Genomic DNA, 17,840 nt, shown 5'->3' with positions numbered 1-17,840 from the left:
GCTGGCAGGAATGCTCAGAACCAGGCCCCCTGATGGACGGCCACTGAAACGGGGGTGCGTGTAAAGAAAGGACTGGAAGGGCGCCACCTGTCTGCAGACGGCTGAGACAGACCGCATGGAGGGAGCGCAGACCAGGGCAGGAAACACTGGAGGGCTATCCCGCCCCACATGAGAAACACACGTCCCAGACCCGGCCCTTGTTCCAAGAGAACATGGAGGACTGCAGAAAGAGGCAAGTGCTTGCTCCCTAACAGGAAACCCTCTAGTGCCCACAGACATTTGGGAAGGAGCTTCAGGATCTGCTGGGCTTGGACAGATGCCTGTAAGAGCCTTCGAACTCAAGGATTACACGAGAGGCAACACTGGAGATACCATTATTAATGCGTATTTTATTGGGGTTCATGAAAGAAATCCCACTTACCCATATCAGAGTCACCTCCACCAGAGGAGTTCAACTTACGAAAGATCTCCTGCTTCTTTGATTTAACCATGGGTGAGGTGTTTTCCAGCTTGGTGAAGAATGAAGGCAAGTAGCTTATACTCCCTGGTGATCGGGAATCATTCCTGTCAGGGACAGTTACGTGTGTTACCATCATGCACCCCTACCCCGCCCACGCTAGTACCAGTCCCAGAGTCCCTCCCCATCTGTTTGTGCTGACAGCCTAAGGACAGTGTGTGACCAAAAGCCAGTGAGGACATCACATCTGAGGACACAAAGATGACATCAGAAAATGAGGACTGGAATAGAGAGAATCTAGAGCCAAGATTCTTAACAAAGAGTGAATGGACGTTAATGGGAACACTCGTCACGATTCTGTCTGTTCAACAGCACAGGCACTGGTATATTTAGGGTTACTATGTAAGCTGGGAACTATTTTACTAGCAGAATTACTTTGAAGCACAATAAAATTGTAACTACTAGCACACCTGCCTATAAAATAGCAAGCACTCACACCTAAGCAACAATTAGACTTGAACAGAATACCTATAAGGTAGAAAAAATTACCTATTTATTAGAATCTTTTCAAGCCTGCGACCAGTTGAGCTGAGTTTCGCATAAAGACTTCCTTTCATATTTCACTGGCAGCTTCCTATACTAACACATTTAGAAAAACAAGTTTCCTCTACCAGTGCAGGACTACCAGGATCTAACTAGTGCCAGAGACGGTAACAGAGAACATATGGAAAGGTGCTCATAATTTAATCTGGTCCATCACTCAAACATGAGAACACCTACTGTATCCAAGGAAGACAAAGAAGAATGACTAAGACGTGGTCTCCATCCTCAGAAAACTCACAAGCTTAGGGGAAACATGTAGACGTATAATTAAATTTAACATCATTCCCTTTCCAAAAATGGATTTTGTCCTCATTTCCTTGAAAGGTACCAACCTCTATTTGGTGGCCTATTAATATATACAGTAAGTAAATAACTATGGCACACTGTTAAGAAATGCACTAACGGTTTGGAGTGAGGCAGACCTTGGTCTAAAGCTGGACTCCCTCTCACTTTATTTGATCACCAGCAAATCAGAGCATCAGGGGAGGGTGTTCCACACCAAGAAAGCAGCACGAGTTCAGGTGAGGGAACTCGGGGCTCAGGGAGGGAAGCGTGAGGGTGGAGCAGCAGCAAGTGGGGTGAGGAGCGTGAGCCTGGCCACAGAGAGATTCCACGCCACGCTCGTGACCGAGCAAGTGCTGGAGTCCACTTGAGTTCTAGACAGATCGCTGGTGCAAGTAGACCAGGCAGGGGCCAAGTCAAAGGTGTCTAAAAAACCAAATGGGAATAAGAATCCAATAATTCCTAGGGTCGGGTTAGGGTCAGAAACTGCGAAGAGAACACACAGCAAGCAGCCCAGCCCAGGGGCTCACTGTGACCCACTTCCACTCACAGCCCAGAGGCCAGGTGCCCGGCAAGCACTCAAGTGGGGTTCAGCAACCACACAGACAGAAAGCTTTTAAAAATAAGATCTAGGACGACTTAACTTTGAGAAGAAGAATGAACAATTATGTTCTATGACCTATTTAAATATTACATTTTTTTCATTAAAATCCACTGGCATTAGGTCACTAGGAAAACAGAAACAAAACGATCCGCCTGACACATGACCCGGAAGAGGAAAAACGCACTGACTTCAGGAAAACGAAAGGTACACAGCGCGCGCACAGGCACCTCTGCTCCGCGGGCTCGGCTCCGCGCTGGGCCAGGAGCAGCACACTGTCCTGTTTCTCGTGCACGACCGGAACCTGGGGTGGGGAGATGGGCTCGTAGGGCTCGCTAGAGACGTGACTCCTCTCTGGGGACTTTCCAGGCCTGATACTGGAACATACAAAACATTAGACAGTCTTCCCAGGGCTCACCTGTGGCTCACCCTGAACAGTAACTGGTTACTTCATTACTTCAGTCATTTCAAGGACCAAAAGTTGGCAATACATATCAGAAAAAAGTGGCCTCGTATACTCACTCTGTACCTAGTTATTTTGAAAAAGTCTGTTACTGTTGCTTCGTCCAGGCACACGGAGTCGCACGACAGACGGTGCCAGGGACGGGCCGCAGCCCGGGCTCTGTGGGGAGGTCACTGCCCAGCACCGGACTCCTCATGCCCCTGGCCAGCTACTCCGCTGAGCCCTCCAGGGTCTTGTTGCTGATTTCGAGCCAGGACCTACCAGGTTACTTCCCCATTAAGTTAAAAGACAAAGGACTTGAGCGCCACACTGACACCTGCAATTTAATGTTCTTCCTCTGGACACCATGTTGTAAGGATGGTGTGAGATAAACACTGTTTGGGCCCAAAAAAGTTTTTGGTTTAGTAACTGTACATATTAAAAGCCATCTGTGACCTTTAGTATCTGCTTTTATTACTATTATAGATAAGTATAATTATATATGTATTGTCATTTCTTTCCCCAATCTCACCCCATCCAATTCTTAGAGGTGGCCATTTTTGACCATTTTTCTTTTAGTTCTTTGGTGGGTACCTCTAAATCATCCAAATAATCAATCTTATGTATCAGAACTTGAAACAGTATCTTATCAGTTTCCTTCCATGAAAGATGAAGAGCTTGACTACCTTCTCTATGTTGTTGCCCATTTTATTTTAATCTGTAGTTTGTCTACTTTAACTGTACACGTAGCATACTCAGCCATTTTTTATGTGATTTACAGCATTTACATTCTGTTCTAAACTCTAGAAAAATTCCTCTGTGTTTTGCTCACTGACTGAAAAATCAGTTAATGGTGTTTTACAACACTATGGATTTTGTAAACATGTTAAACTGTAAAACCAGGTAATCCGACTAAAACCAATGAAAGAAATGTAACGTTCCTCATTCAAATGTACAGTTGTAGGGCTTCCCTGGTGGCGCAGTGGTTGAGAGTCCGCCTGCCGATGCAGGGGACGCGGGTTCGTGCCCCGGTCGGGGAAGCTCCCTCATGCCACGGGGCGGCTGGGCCCGTGAGCCATGGCCGCTGAGCCTGCGCGTCCGGAACCTGTGCTCCGCAACGGGAGAGGCCACAACAGTAAGAGGCTCCCCCACCCCCAAAAAAAAAAAAAAAAAAAAAAAAAAAAAAAAAAAAAAAAGTACCGGTGTAGTGATGCAGAAATTACACGTGAAAAAGTCAAAAGGATTTTCTTTTCAAAAATGCCATTAATGCTCAAAATCTATGTGGTACTTTGCATCGAGAACGTGCCATGGATGACTCTGCTATAGCTTTTCTGTTCTTCTTTGTAACAAGTTCTCTGTTTTTTCTGTCTTTGTTAAAAGAGAATGGGTTTTCATCTCATCCTTAAGATCATCCAGCTTCTTGAAATGATTATGTCATTTGAGATTTGTTTCAAAACAACGCAGTCTGAGGGCAGGGCAAGTGGGGATAAAATGAAACAAACTGGTCCTGTGCTGACGATCTTGAAGGTGGGCGATGATGCACGGTGGCATCTTACACTGTCCTCTCTACTTCTGTGTGTTCAAAAAGTCCCACAATAAAGCTGTTGTTTCTTCCCAAATGAGCACATTCAGCTTCTCAAATAAGTTATTCTTCCTCCCTATGTTCTCTGCTAACTTGGGGGGGTCGGAAGGCAGACTGGAGAACCACCTCTGCTGTAAACTGAATTGTGGCTTCCGCTGCTCTGGGTCATCTACCCCGCTGTGTGTCTTCCAGATCTTTGCAGAATCTCTGACCTGACACCCGTCTTGTTCTCAGTAATTTTATGAACTTCATGAACGTTCATGCTGCTCTACATCAACTCACAGGCCCCAACACTTAGTCTACTACCTTGGACGAACAGCCCTGCGTCCATTTTTTAAACTTCCAAATGCAGAGCACTGGGGGAGAAGACATGCTCTTTACCAAGTAGCCCTGCATATAAACGTGTTTCCTCTCGTGGTGCCTCTCTTGGCCTCACTTTCATTATTTAATGTCAGCTTCCTAAACATCTGAACATTCTTAGGATTCGGAAGAACCAGGCCAAGTGTCCCGACATTACCACCAAACCACACATTCTTCCTGTCTTTGCAAACCCACAGAGTAGAGCAATCAACTTGTGAATACAAAACAAAAAGGTATAGGACCAAACTGCCCAGTAGACATTCCAAGAATAATATACAGAGGAAAAACCCTCATTTACACTTTCCAGGGAATGAAGGTAAAATAACTTTAGGTATAAGAACTGAATCTCCTAACTTGGAGATACAAACTGTTTTACTGTTGGGAAATTTACATATGGCTTAAAATAAAGACCATACCTTCCCCTGGATTTGTCCACAAGATTTTCTGGAGAGACCCTTGAACCTGGTCTTTGATGGTGAAGAGACTGAGACTGGGATTCTGGGCTGTAACGGTTTGATGTTTTAGTCCTCACGGGTGTGGACACCAAAGCAGACGGTGAATTTTGGAATGTAGAAGTGGGAGGCTGCTGGGGAGGCTGTGACGGAACTTGATTTCTAGCAAAATCTTGCGTGATAATTTGCTGTGCGTGAGAGAAGAAGAAATTAGAGCCATTGAGTCCTTTCAAGAAAGTGTAGCGTAAAAAATCTAGACTTTATTGTGATTCTACGTGAAATGTGCCTCCTACATGATCTTTCTTTTAAAAAAAAAAAAAACTAGTAAGAAGAGTGAGAAACTTACACAGATGTGATCAGCAAGTGTGATGAGTCGGTGTGTCCTGGGCACCTGCCCCACCCCCTCAGCCTGTGAAGATGGGGGCAGCGGCGGCTGCGGGGAGGGTGACTCCGGCTGCGGCCGATAGTGGTGCAGCGGTCCTTCGTACTGCCTGCAGGCTTCGTCTAACGGGGACAGACAGATGTCTTACTCCAGGGAGGCCCGCCTTTCACTCATGAGCAAAGATTAAACATAACGCAGAGAAACACATGGAAGGGAATTCATATCTTAATTTTGAAGAAAAAATATTTATTCACTGAGAGAAATCAGAAGACTAGCAAACAAAACTAATATCAGCTATTATTAAAATATACACAAAAAAGTCATCAATAATGGCTTAAAAACCGTTTTCCATTAGAGCAGTTTTAAAAGTTTTACATGTTTCTAGACTCATACAAGATTACTCTCAAACAAAACGAGCTATTTCTTAACGTGCTCTGGACAGGCAAGGAGAAGGAAGTGTGAAAACACGCAAAGACCCACTTTCTGCCTGGCTCGCCTTCACGACCTCCGGCTGGTAGGCCTGCAGCCTCTCGGGGGGCGGCGCGGGGGAGCTGGCAGGGCTTATCACCTCAATGGCATCGCCAGGTGTTTCATACCGGTGAGAAGATACTTGAAGAAAAGAAAAGAATCTATTTTAAAACTAATCCTATAAAAAGACTCGGAAGTCCAAGCTCTTCAAACCTATTTGCAAATTTTCGGTTTTTACTCTGAGAAATGTTCAATGGCATCTCAGGTCAATGGAAAACAAAAAAAAACACAACGAGGTCAATGCATGGTGTCAAAGGTCAGTAGGCGCTTCCTCGGACTCCTAATCCTGGCAGGGTACGGAGTTTCCTGAAAGTCTGTGGGCTCTAAGACCTTTAGGTGAGGCACAACAGAAACAGATCTTGACGTTCTCCTGGGGGCTGGAAAAGAAAATCACCAGGAAACTCATCAGAAGGGATTAAACCAACGAGAGAGTAGATGTCAACAGTCCACTGTTTCCAGTCGTTTCCATTCTGTGGGACAGTCAGCTCTTCTTTACCAGGACGACTTTAAAGCTGTAGATTAAGTAACATCACATAATGATTTTCTCAAATCACTGAGTACTGCTGACAAAAATTTCTCCCACTTTTTAGCACCACGTTACACTGTGAAGATAAACAAATGGTAGGGAATGTCTGCAGGGAAGCAAAGTCACTCCGTTGGGTTAGCAGAAAGGGAGGATGCACATGCCATGGAGGGGCCCTTCTACGATGCAGTTCCCAAGGAAACCGGGGGTCTATGCAGTAGGGGTCCAGGTACTTTTCTCAGTCCTGCCATGGCCTGAGAGCCGAGAATGGGGGCGTTGGGGGGCTGTGACCTCCTGCTCAGGAACCTTCTGACTCGCAAGCGCTGTGTGCACCTTTGGGTAGACTGAAGCACCTGAGGAAACGGTCAGAGGCCCAAAGGGTGTATGACCCTGGCCAGAGCAGCAAGCGTGGTCAGGCGGTGATGGGTCCTGAACACAGGCAGAAGGTGGGAATGAACTCTGCTACTAGACCACCACCCACTCCTCCAACCTCATCTCAACAGCCCTCTCCTGCCCCCCACCAGGCCACGGAAGCTGCAGTAACCTGGGTCTAGTACGCTCAGGACAGAAACCTGTTAACTGGGGTGGAAATTATCTTTGGAGAACTAAAATAAGTCACTATATTCAAAGTAGTTGATACTACTTTGCAGTGGGTATTCATCACTGTTCATGTGCCAGCATCCTCCTAATCTGCTCCCCACATCCAATGCACAGCCACGGGAGGCCTGGCGCTACTCTGGGAGCACACTGTTCTTGATGCCTGAAGAGGGGGTGGGGAGGCTCTGGAGAAGAAAAACCGGAGGGCACGCTGGTAACTGTGAAGAGCCTGTGGGCTTCACACAAGGAACTGACTCAGTGATGAAAAGATAAACACTCAGAAAAGCAGCCAGACTCTCTGCTCTCAGACGTTCTGTGATGCAAACTGAAAAGAAGTGTTGTCGGGTGATTAGCGAGCATTCGACAGGCCCCAGGTTGGGTCACCAGATGTGTGCTGGTGACTTCCCTCCAAAAGGCCTAGTCATAGAACTAGGGATCTTCCAAATTTTCTTCATGGATAATACCTATTGGGCTGATTTTCACAGTCCAGGCTAAAGGATGTCTTCCATTTACACAACAGGCTACCAAGCTGCACCCCCACTTGTCTCCAAAAACCTCAGCAATGGGGTTATTTACCCAAATAGGTTACGACTAGGCGTGGAACTAACTAAACTAAACAGAACAATGCGTTGCATGCTGGTGCACAGGGCCCACAGGTCATTGTCTCCGACTCTACTCAGTTCATTACTGGAAATGAGAGGTTACTACGTATGGTTAAATTACTTCAGTATTAATGGATGCTCGTTTAAATACTGGCCTATTCCTTCAGGAATTCTATATAGAATTTAGGCTGTAGTTAAAAATACATTTAAAGTAACTTTTCTAGCATTTTACTGTAGATTTGTGAATTCTTACACTTAACAGGGTAGATAGCAAAGTGACTAACCAGACTTGGTCAAAATCCAACTTGCAAGAAATGCCAATTACCGATAATAATAATTACCAACAAGGTGGTCTCGCTTTTTAAAAAATCTGTATCTTAGAAAAAGAACACTAGAGGCTTTGGGGTATCGGCCTAAGTACTGAATCACATCCTAGGAAACGTTTCTTGAGGAATGAGGCCTCGGTAGCGCTGTGCTTGATGACACATCCATCACCTTCCAGAGCCTGAAGATGTTAGTGAGCTCCGCCTCTATCTCCCTTCCAACCTTCTCTCCACAAAGGGCATGGCTTCTCATGGAAAACACCTTGACAGGTACACTTAAGACACTCTGATATTTAAAGAGTCGTAAGAGCAGGAGAGACACTTTGCACCCCTAACCCACAAAACCTTTCCATTACATTTACTGCCAAGATTAGAATTTCTTTACACCGTACGGTTCTGCTTTCCCTAAATAATCAAGTAATTCCGTACTCGGTACCACAGTGCGAGGTCGGGTTGAGATACATACAGCTACCGGAAGAGTCTGAACTCTGGGAGCCACGTTCCCTTGCATCCTTGTCCGAGGCAATTTGCCGGGTGATGATCACGTCTATGAAGTTAGCTGCGGTAATGGTAGTCTTCCCTCGGGTCCTTAGCTCTTCCTCATATCTGGATTTTGGAGGAGGCCCTTTCTCCTTCCCAGCCTCAGCGTAAACTACGGCAGAATGAGGCTGGGGCCTGCCACTCGGCAGGGCTGAAGAAGTGCACACACACTGACCGGGTCTCTTCTCCGCCTCCAGGCTTTTCTGCTCTAGCTGCGGCTCACTAACTGCTGCTGACCTGCTCCTCAAATTTTCTTCTAACCTGGCAGCTTCATGCTTACTCTCTTTTGTTTTGGACACGTCCATCTGGGGAGCAGACGCTGCGGCGTCCACAAGAGCAGCCAGGGCGTCCGCAGCAGTATTGTAACGGGAGGCCGGCAGGCCCTGGCTGATGGAAGGGCCCCCAGCAGGCAGCGGCCTGAAAATAAAACGAAACCAGAAGTCTGTGAAGGGGAGACTCTCCCGGGGGCAGGGGGTGGGGGAGGGAGGGAGGAAGGAAGGAAGGAGGGAAGGAAGGAAAAAAGAAAGAAAGAAGGTACAGTAAAATAAAATAAAGTATAATAATATTATTGAATTAAAAAATAATTATTTAGAGAAAAAGAAAAAAAAAGGGACGGATAGATCCTTAGTACAAATGGTGGAAGCAAAGCTATACAGACAAAATCTTACACGGAAGCATGCACATACACCCTCACAAAAAGAGGTAAAGGGGAAAAAAATCATAAAACTTGCTCTCAAAGTCCACCTCCTCAATTTGGGATGATTCGTTGTCTAATTAAGAATTTGATAATAACTGTTTTGCTAAGGGAAAATTAATTTCAGTTTTAGCGTCAGCTGCATTTTGTAGGATCTTAAAAAAAATACATTTTAGAGGTGAGTACAGTTTTTCCCGTATGTTCTAATGTTTTTTTTTTTTTAACGTAGATACAATAAGTGCTGTTGCAAACCTTTTGTACTACCATTCCTGTATTTTGAATGCGTGAGTGTGTGCATATATGTGTGTATTGTGTTTTAACTAGGTAACTAAATGGTTGGAAATATGAAATTATGTTGATGTCTCCTTACAGTAAGAGATCTGTTTTAGAAATATAATTGGCATCCTCTTCCACTTTGGAATTTTTATTTTATATTTTTATCTGGGCACAAAGACTTTGACCATTCAGGTGGGCCCAAAGGAAATAATTACGTTTAGAAATTTACTCTTTAGCTGCTGAGCTGGCTTGGTCGCTTGTTAGGCTATTCAAAGTGATACGTTTATCAGATTTACTGAAGTCATTGTAACCTCATTATTACAAAAATTATAAAGTTCTTAATTACCTCTTGCCTTTACTCTCTCACTTAAAAATCTGACATAATAACATCACTGCCTCAATGATTTTTGAGATATGCTTTGATTCTGTAGAGATCAGTGACTAAAAGGTCATGGGGGGGAGGGGTGTGTGTGTGTGTGTGTGTGTGTGTGTGTGTGTGTGTGTGTGTGTGTGTGTGTGTGTGTGTGTGTGTGTGGTGGGGCAGCACAGGCGGGGGGTACAGACGGACTGCAACAAACAGTGCGCAGCAGGAGGAAACATCACCCTCCTTGGACTACTGCAGTCACAGATTTAAAGGCGTGTGTGCAGAAGACGGGGATTTCTGGTCCAAGTGTACACAGAGACCTACATGATCCGTAGCTGTGCGCTCGGGTCCAAAGGTGTGATCACGCTGGTTCCATTGGTTCCCTGGAAAACGCTGGGTCTCTGCTGCAGCAGGGTCTCCTGAGCTCTGACTGAAGGAGACGGGGAGCGAACGTAGCCGTGGCTGCTGGGCCGGCCTGGCTGTTCTGAGCCTGCAGGGCAGAGGGACAAAGAAACAAGCCATAAGGAAGAGGCTGGACAGCATCACTGGGGAATCGTTGCCTTCCTAATATTCCTAAATAGGAGAAAGGAAAACAAGGGAAGAAACTTGCTACCCTGCTTTCTGGCCTTTCTAGAAATAAATTCTGTAAGAGTTTTCCAATAAAGATGCAATAAAACCACACTAGTAACTTGAAACAAAATCATCAGCTACCATTTACTGTCATTTCCATTTTGGTGACAAGTTTCTATCTTGAATCCAAAGAGAAATAAAAATAACACCAATAATGAAGCACTAATACAACTCAGATAAGTTCGTTTCTCAGACTTTTCCTCAAACTCTGGCGTGTTTCTCATTTCCAAAATCAAGTTTGCAACAACTATCTAAGTATCATAATGCAAATAATGCATATCTGCTGCAGCAGGGCCTGAGGCTGCCCACCCACCCGCAGCTCTGCAGCTCCCTCCGCTTGGCCGAGGCTCTTCCACAGCAAAGCTCCTTCACTCACAGGGTCTCAGGTTCCCCCTTCTTCACCCTCTCCCCCGCCTCCTGGGGTTCTCGGCCTCACCCTGACTTTCCCACTTGAGCCAGCAGCTCTAGCAAACACCCCTGTCTTCACTTCAGAGCAGGCGCCTAGCACAGCCTTCTGAGCAATTTTCTCCCTTCTGACCTCACACCGGTACTGAGTGCCCTGCAGGGCACATTCCTAGAAGTGGGGTTACTATTGCCGTTTTTACATCTCTGAAGAAGCCATCCCTATTTACACTGCCACTGACAATGTGTAAGAATCAGTGTTTCTTCACACACCTCAACACAGGACATTTATCGACCTTTCAAATGTCTGATGGAGAAAAATGGTACTTTATTGACTTAAATATGCATGTTATTCATCAGTAGGATCACAAGCATTTTTAAGATACAGTTCCTAAAAAAATTATGTATGAGTTCTACTTGGCTTTCTTTAATTAAATCAATTCCCGTGGTTTCTATACAATCAACATATAATCAATATTATGGTGCTACCTCATGATTCATTAAAGCACCTCCTACGGTCAGACACTTAGTGATTCTTTGAATTATATACAGACAACAGGTGACATCTAAACGTACTTAGGCTTTGCAACCATTGACTTGTTGGAGGTAAAGCCCCAGGAATGGTATGAGGAAGTCAGAGGTGACCGCTGGCCTCGGCCCCCTCCTCAATCCAGGGGGTCTGTCGGCTGTGGCCACGGGAATGTGACACCCTCTGGTTCTGCACCAACCTCTCAGGCGGGTCTCTGGCCCCCTCTGCCCCCACCTCTAGCAGCCTCCCAGAAACATCTCGGGACAGACCTGCTCCTCCGTGCACACCTGCCCCCCTGATATCTTGTTCAAGCCAGACTCTCCACTCTCAAGTCACCATCTCCATGCTCTGTCTGTTCTCCTAAGTACTGCTCTGAGTATCTGACCACATGGACATGATCAATGGTTTGATTTCACAGAATATAAAATGACAACTACGCCATGGATAGGAACACATCTTCCAAAGACACGTCAGATTAGCTACGGCCGAAACAATCACTATCACTTTGCTTTCAACAATCCTGCTCTATCTGAAGGGCAGACCAATCTTGTTTGTCACCTCTTCCTCAACCCCCATTATCCAGTTATTGTGAAGTCCTTTATGATTCACCTTAACAATATTCATCCAAGCACCTCCTTTCTGGCCATTCCCAGTGTCAACCTATCTCAGGAGACACAGGGACGACACACATGGTCTCACTGTCCTCCTGGCACCAGCCCACACCCGCCTCCCGGGTTCTAACCCATCTCAAGCTGCTCCCGTGCAAATGCCCCTCTGATCACGCCACCTGCCTCCTGCACTGGACTGTAATTCACACCGTCACACAGCCTGCTAACCATGCTGTCCACTCTTCCTTCACCGCCAGCTCCACAAGACACCCGTCTTCCCTGGTCTCCTGTAAGCCTTCACCCGGGCGACTTTCGGCTTCAGTGAGCCGTGTGCCCAGTCTCTGCAGACCCAACTGCTGGGGCCAAATGCCCACAACACCGTCATCGTGGAAACTCCACTTCCTCTGCGCCACTCCAGCCCGCACAGCACCTCCACTTAAGCGCCATCACCGCCTTCTGCCTAGTAACTCTCGGTTGCGAGGTCGCCCCGGCACCCGCTGCCGCACGAGCACGAGGCCTCCCACCTACCTGGCCGCAGGCAGAGGTCTGAGGGGGCTGCGGCGAGGCGCTCCCGCTCCTTCTCCCGCTCCCGCTCTCTTTCAGCGTTTGCCGCAGCCGCGAGGTGTGTTGAGTGTCCTGGAAAACACACAAACCTGCAACTTGAGGACAAAACGTCAACGTACAGGTGCATCAAACAAGTTTTACACTCGCAAGTGACTGAAAGATTTTCAGGAAGTTCCAAAGCTGAGCTGTAGGAAGTGTGTTTTATTAAGAGTCTCGAGTGACTTCGGAGCATAACACAAGCTCCCAAGATCCCTCCCGAGTATCTAGGGACAGACAGCGCAGAGGAACGATAACTAATATTAAATGGAAAACTGCAGACCAAATGCAGGAAAAGGACCCCAAACACCTCCAAGGGCTCTGCTGCCAGCACATGAGCACGCTGCTCACACCAGCAAGGGGTGAGCGCAGACCCACCTGGAGACATGGACGCAGAGTTGTACGGCCGCGGAGGGAAGGTGACCTGTGTTCCAGGAATGTAAGTGATTCTGTCCATGGGGGGAGTGCTTGTTCCCCCTGGATGAGGCACTAAAATTGCTGGGGGCATATTGGTCAGGTCAATGATTCCTATTCAAAAGAAATACAACAAAATTATGTTTTATTTGTTATTCTAAAGATACAGAACTACACCTGGCTTTTTAATTTTGTTTATCTCTAAAACCCAATGACAATTTACAAACAGTGAGACCATCTCCATCTAGAGCAGGATATGAGGTACCGCACCCCACACCAGCACCCAGAGACGTGGACAGAGGAACGAGGGAGGGGGACTGCTGAGACCATGGCTTCAAAGCCCGAGCGCACTGGTCTGGCTTCAATATATCAGTGTTGCCATAACAGCCCATCTCGATGGGTCACTTTGTTTGCCTTCCTGGGCGAATGGCTATGGAGAGAAGGAATGGCCTTTTCTTTCTTTCCATCATCCACCCACCAAGCATTTATCAGAGTGCCTAGGAAACCCTGGGCGCACACGCTCGAGTCTGCAAAGGCACACACCCCTGGTTGCTGGGTACGGAAGACCCAGCTGCTGCTCCCGGGGGGAGAGCCCTCTGGCCACATCCGGGCGCAGGCCCACTTGCATCTGCTGTGAGGTGATGTAGTCGTTGAGGATCGTCTGCCGCGTGTTCTCCATCGCATAGAGCTGATACTGACTGGGGTAACCTGGGGTTGGTGACAGCTGTCTCTGGAACAGGTAAGCAGCAGCTGCTGAGGGAGAGAAGAGAGACAGACGTAGTTTAGTCTGGGTAGAACTCAACTGCCAAACATCACCCACAGAAAGAATAAGGAAAAAAACCATCTGTTGAGCTATGTGCACAATCAACTTCTAGCCGTCATGGGGCCAGGGGTCGGGGGAATACAGGATTTTGGTGGATTCCTTTTAGACCTTGACATATCAGCAACATGAATGTAAATATTCTAATGTCAGACATAATGGAAAGGGGGAAGACAGACTAGACAAAACAAGAGTATTAACCTTTTTACCACTAGAACAGTAGCTAAAAAATATTCTCCAGTAGTTTCATTTTCAATCTTTGACGTGGAACTTTATTAGATTTTTCACCTGAAGTCTCCAAAAGCTGTGTTTGAAAATAATTTTTTATAGTACCGATCATCTAATACAACTAAATGGAAATATGTGTGAAAACACTTTGTAACAGATAGTAACTTTACTTTTCTGGGGGTAAGAATGATTAGTCTACAAGCATTTAATTAGCGTGTCTGTTTAAAGCAGAGATTAGCCAGCAAAGGGCCAGGTGGTCAGCATTTGAGGCTCGGTGGACCATTCTGTCATACCAACTCAACTCTGCCATTACAGTGTGAGAGCAGCCAGACAAAATATAAAAACTTTATTTGCACAAACAGGCAGCAGCAGGATCTGGCCCGAGGCTGTAGCTGTTCTAACCCTAGGTTAGAGCGTGACACAGATGCTAGGAAGCTGGAGGTGTGGTAAATGAGCAGAACACACACAAGGAACTTAGTGCTGTATGTCAATTCTATCCCAATAAAACTGGAAGAAATAAAAGAAGATAATGCCTCTATCCTCAAAACACTGATCACCCAGCTCAAGTTCAAAAATGGCAAGCAAGTGAAACTGCTGTGAAATAAAGGACTATGATAAACACTAAATGAAAGTAAAAACATTTGCTTCTGTCTGAGAGCTTGAAGGAACTATCATATGTACATACATATGTTCTCCCTAGAAGAACAAACGACAAGCTCTCGGGAGTGTGTGCGTCCCCTTCCTCTAGAACTCCCAGCTGAATCTGTCAGCTGACTGTGTGAGTGGGAACTTCCGCCTCGGTCCTGGAGACAGGCCCTGAAGAACCAGGTGTGGGCTCCTCTGAAACGGAACGTTCTCAAGCGACAACGTGATGGTACTGACATCATCACAGCCCAGCAAAGACTCTGCACCAACCTGCTGATGGGACTCCTTCCCCTGTGCAGAGTCCACTGCCCGGTGCCCCTAGCATCACCGTGCCCAGTGCAGGCTGCTCTCTAGAAAACCTACACGCTTCTACACTGACCAAAGCCATGTTTACTCAAAGTCAGTGGTGTCTGTTCAAAAGTTGCTTCCAGCTGTACTTGCTACTGTAATTGTGTAACTTAATGAAAAACTCTGTAAATCTATGAGAGAAGAACAAAAAAAGTGGTTTCTCCAGAAACTAAGTTGACTGCTTTGGAAAGACTCAATATAGAAGCTGAATTAGGTATGGACTAGATAATTTTAAAAGACTGGGAAAAAATCTAGAAGGATTCTGTATTTAGATTGCTTTGAAGTGTCTTTAAATTCTAACTTCACTTAAAAAACCAAACCTGGAGATGTATCATTTATACAAGAAAGACAGTGGTGAGGTTTCATCAGTGGCCCCTGACCTGAGATCAGAACACTGGTGAATGCATGTCTCTGCTGTAAATTGAAACATATAACGTATGCATGTGTCATTTAAAAACAGTTCTTCACATTAACCCACTTTTCCAATCAGCTTAACCAAATGCCATCAGACAAGAGAGCTTTCCACACACCTGGTATTTTTAGCTCTTTCAGGGGTGCTGGTAATATTTTTTGTCTTGATCTGAGAGCTGGTTACATGGGGTGTATAGTTTGTGAAAATTCACTGAACTATATACACTAATGACACATGCAGCTGTCTGCGGACTGTACCTTAATAAACAGAAAGTCTAGAAAGGCACACAGGTATGTTATTTCTTTGCTTTCAGTTATTACTACACACGGTGCTTACCAGGATCCAGAGCCCGGTGAAACGGCATGGCTGGGTCCAGATGTGTGGGCAGATGGCTCCGGTAAACCTCCCCTGGGGCCCCGCCCCTGTGGTGCGGCTCAAAAGGGCTGTGGCTCACTGCAGGGTCTACCCCAGGAACTGGAGACTTCGCTGTGATGCTTTCCCTCTGGGTAGGGGTCAGTGTTGACTTCCTTTCAAGACTGGTAGACTTGCTAGAAGAAATCGTAACTGCAAGAAAAAATAAAGGGGCCAACACCACAAATTCTTAAGCAAACTTGTTAATGTTTATTTCTCAACCACTCAAATACAGACCATATTCGTATAGTATTTTGATCGTCTCTTCCCACTAAACATGTAACAGTAATCTTGCAGAATATGCAAATGTGAAGAACTGGCAGGCACCTCTGTGATTTGGAGACTGCCCGCTTCTGGATCACAGCCCGGGTTTACCACCTAATGTTAAGACTGAAAACGACGTTCGACACTCCTCTTTAAACCCCACTATACACTGTTTCGTTGTCTCCGCAACCTGGTATTCTAATTTCTCTTGATCCTGCATGCATCAAACCTCAGCTCACTCTCCGCGCCTGCGTTGCCAGCCCCTGCTAGGCTACACTGTGCTTCCTCACTCTGCACGTCCAGGGACTTTCTTACCAGCACCAGTCTCCTCCCTGCCCCAGCTGCTGCTTTTCTACATGACGGTATCCAGAGAGGCTTGAGCGTCCCATCAGTGCTACCAGCCACCACCCTCTACCGTTTTAGTGATTGTGGTAAAACACACGGAACATAAAATTTACAATTTTAGCCATTACAAAGGGTACACTTCAGTGACAGTAATACACACACAATGTTGTGCAACCGTCAGCACCACCTAGTCCTTCAGATTTTGATAATGTCAACTTTGCTATGATCACACAAACCTGCCGGTCAAAACCAAGAAATCAACCTGCTCTAACTTGCAGAGCCTTTCCCCCTGCAGGGCACTTCTCTTTCGTAACTAGAGCCCACAGGTTTGGGTTCACTCCGCGCCCCCGAACAGGCGCTTTCCTCTCCTCCTCCCTCCGTGCCACCCCTCCCACCGCCCACATCCTTCACGCCCACAGCCTCGCAGAGTGCAGCCCAGGACCCTGCACAGAAGCCCAGCGATAAATGATTACCGCAGTACAGCCAAACATGCTAAGTGGAAGCATGTTTAAGGGCCTTGGATTGCTTCAAGGACCACCTGGTAAAAACCATGCCTCTCAGTTCGCTGATCTACCTGCCAGCAGCATAAACCCCAAGGAGGTATGGGGTCGTGGCGCTAACAGCAGTACCAACTGTAAGAAGAGCGCACAGTAACTGAGTCCTTCCTACACACGAGGCACTATTCTTTCCAAGTTCTTTAAACCTATCACCTCATTTTATCTTCAGAACAATCCAATGAGGTAATAAGCCTTAGTATTACACCACCAATTCACAGATGAGGAAACTATGGCACAGAAAACCTGAGGAACGGGTCCAAGTTAGTACAGCAAGGAGAACCCTGATTCAACCCTAAGCAGCCCGGCTCCACAGCTTAAATGTTCAACCCCACAGCAGACGGCGCCCAGGAGCCAGGAGTCCAGACTGACTTCCAGAAAACCTCAAGGGTTAGCTGAAAATCTACTCTAAGCATTACTTGCTCAAGCATTTCTGGACTCCATCATACTCTGCATTTAGTTAAAACATTAGGCATTTCACCTACAATTATGCCTATTAATTTTAATGTGGCAGCCAGCCTTCCAGAGCCCTAGCATCAAGCACAACCGACGGCGCTTTCGACCACCTGGAGCCAACACTGGGCTGCGTGCTGTTGGCGGAGGTGGGCAGCACAACACAGACGTCAGACAAGGACACGGGAGGAACACACCATCGGGAGCTCTGCTCATCATGGGCGAGCCTCTGGGCGCAGTGCTGGCGTAACTCCCCGGCGTCCGCCGTGCGTTGGCATCCTCGTAAATCCCCGGGCTCAGCTGTGCTTTGGGGGCTTCGTGAAGCGTTGACCTGAGAACCGAGGGGCCAGAGCTTACCACCGACGTGTGCCGGGAACGCACAGGCTCGCCTGCTTTCACGTCCTCATATTTTCCCCGTTCGACCGCTTTTATGCTCTCTGGCCTAATTTCCAGCGGAGGCAGCCCACGGGGCAGTCTGCTAGGCCCCGCGACCAAGGACTTGACGTTGTGCTTGATGGCGGACTGGCCTGAACTGCTGTCAGACTTGACGGGTGTGCCCTACAGGGAAA

At 46.8% G+C, this 17,840-nt stretch overlaps 1 protein-coding gene across 2 annotated transcripts in view; it reads right to left on the bottom strand.

Moving 5' to 3' along the window:
- Positions 1 to 17,840, bottom strand: part of NCOR1 (nuclear receptor corepressor 1) — a 150,409-nt gene that overhangs the window by 6,980 nt on the left and 125,589 nt on the right. The window contains exons 31-42 of one of the 2 annotated variants that reach the window (XM_007462662.1): positions 17,469 to 17,829; positions 15,581 to 15,808; positions 13,335 to 13,544; positions 12,756 to 12,905; positions 12,306 to 12,413; positions 9,933 to 10,098; positions 8,201 to 8,691; positions 5,642 to 5,770; positions 5,126 to 5,283; positions 4,744 to 4,967; positions 2,174 to 2,320; positions 422 to 564 (exon numbers count right to left, since the gene is read on the bottom strand). In XM_007462662.1, the coding sequence (XP_007462724.1) occupies positions 422 to 564; positions 2,174 to 2,320; positions 4,744 to 4,967; positions 5,126 to 5,283; positions 5,642 to 5,770; positions 8,201 to 8,691; positions 9,933 to 10,098; positions 12,306 to 12,413; positions 12,756 to 12,905; positions 13,335 to 13,544; positions 15,581 to 15,808; positions 17,469 to 17,829 (2,515 nt within the window). The remainder of the gene's footprint in view (positions 1 to 421; positions 565 to 2,173; positions 2,321 to 4,743; positions 4,968 to 5,125; positions 5,284 to 5,641; positions 5,771 to 8,200; positions 8,692 to 9,932; positions 10,099 to 12,305; positions 12,414 to 12,755; positions 12,906 to 13,334; positions 13,545 to 15,580; positions 15,809 to 17,468; positions 17,830 to 17,840) is intronic. The other variant, XM_007462663.1, reaches the window with a different exon arrangement.

The sequence above is a fragment of the Lipotes vexillifer genome, unplaced genomic scaffold (genome assembly GCF_000442215.2).
Source record: "Lipotes vexillifer unplaced genomic scaffold, Lipotes_vexillifer_v1.1 scaffold982, whole genome shotgun sequence".
In the NCBI taxonomy this organism is placed as follows: domain Eukaryota; kingdom Metazoa; phylum Chordata; class Mammalia; order Artiodactyla; family Lipotidae; genus Lipotes; species Lipotes vexillifer.
This window is presented reverse-complemented; position numbering and strand designations above follow the sequence as displayed.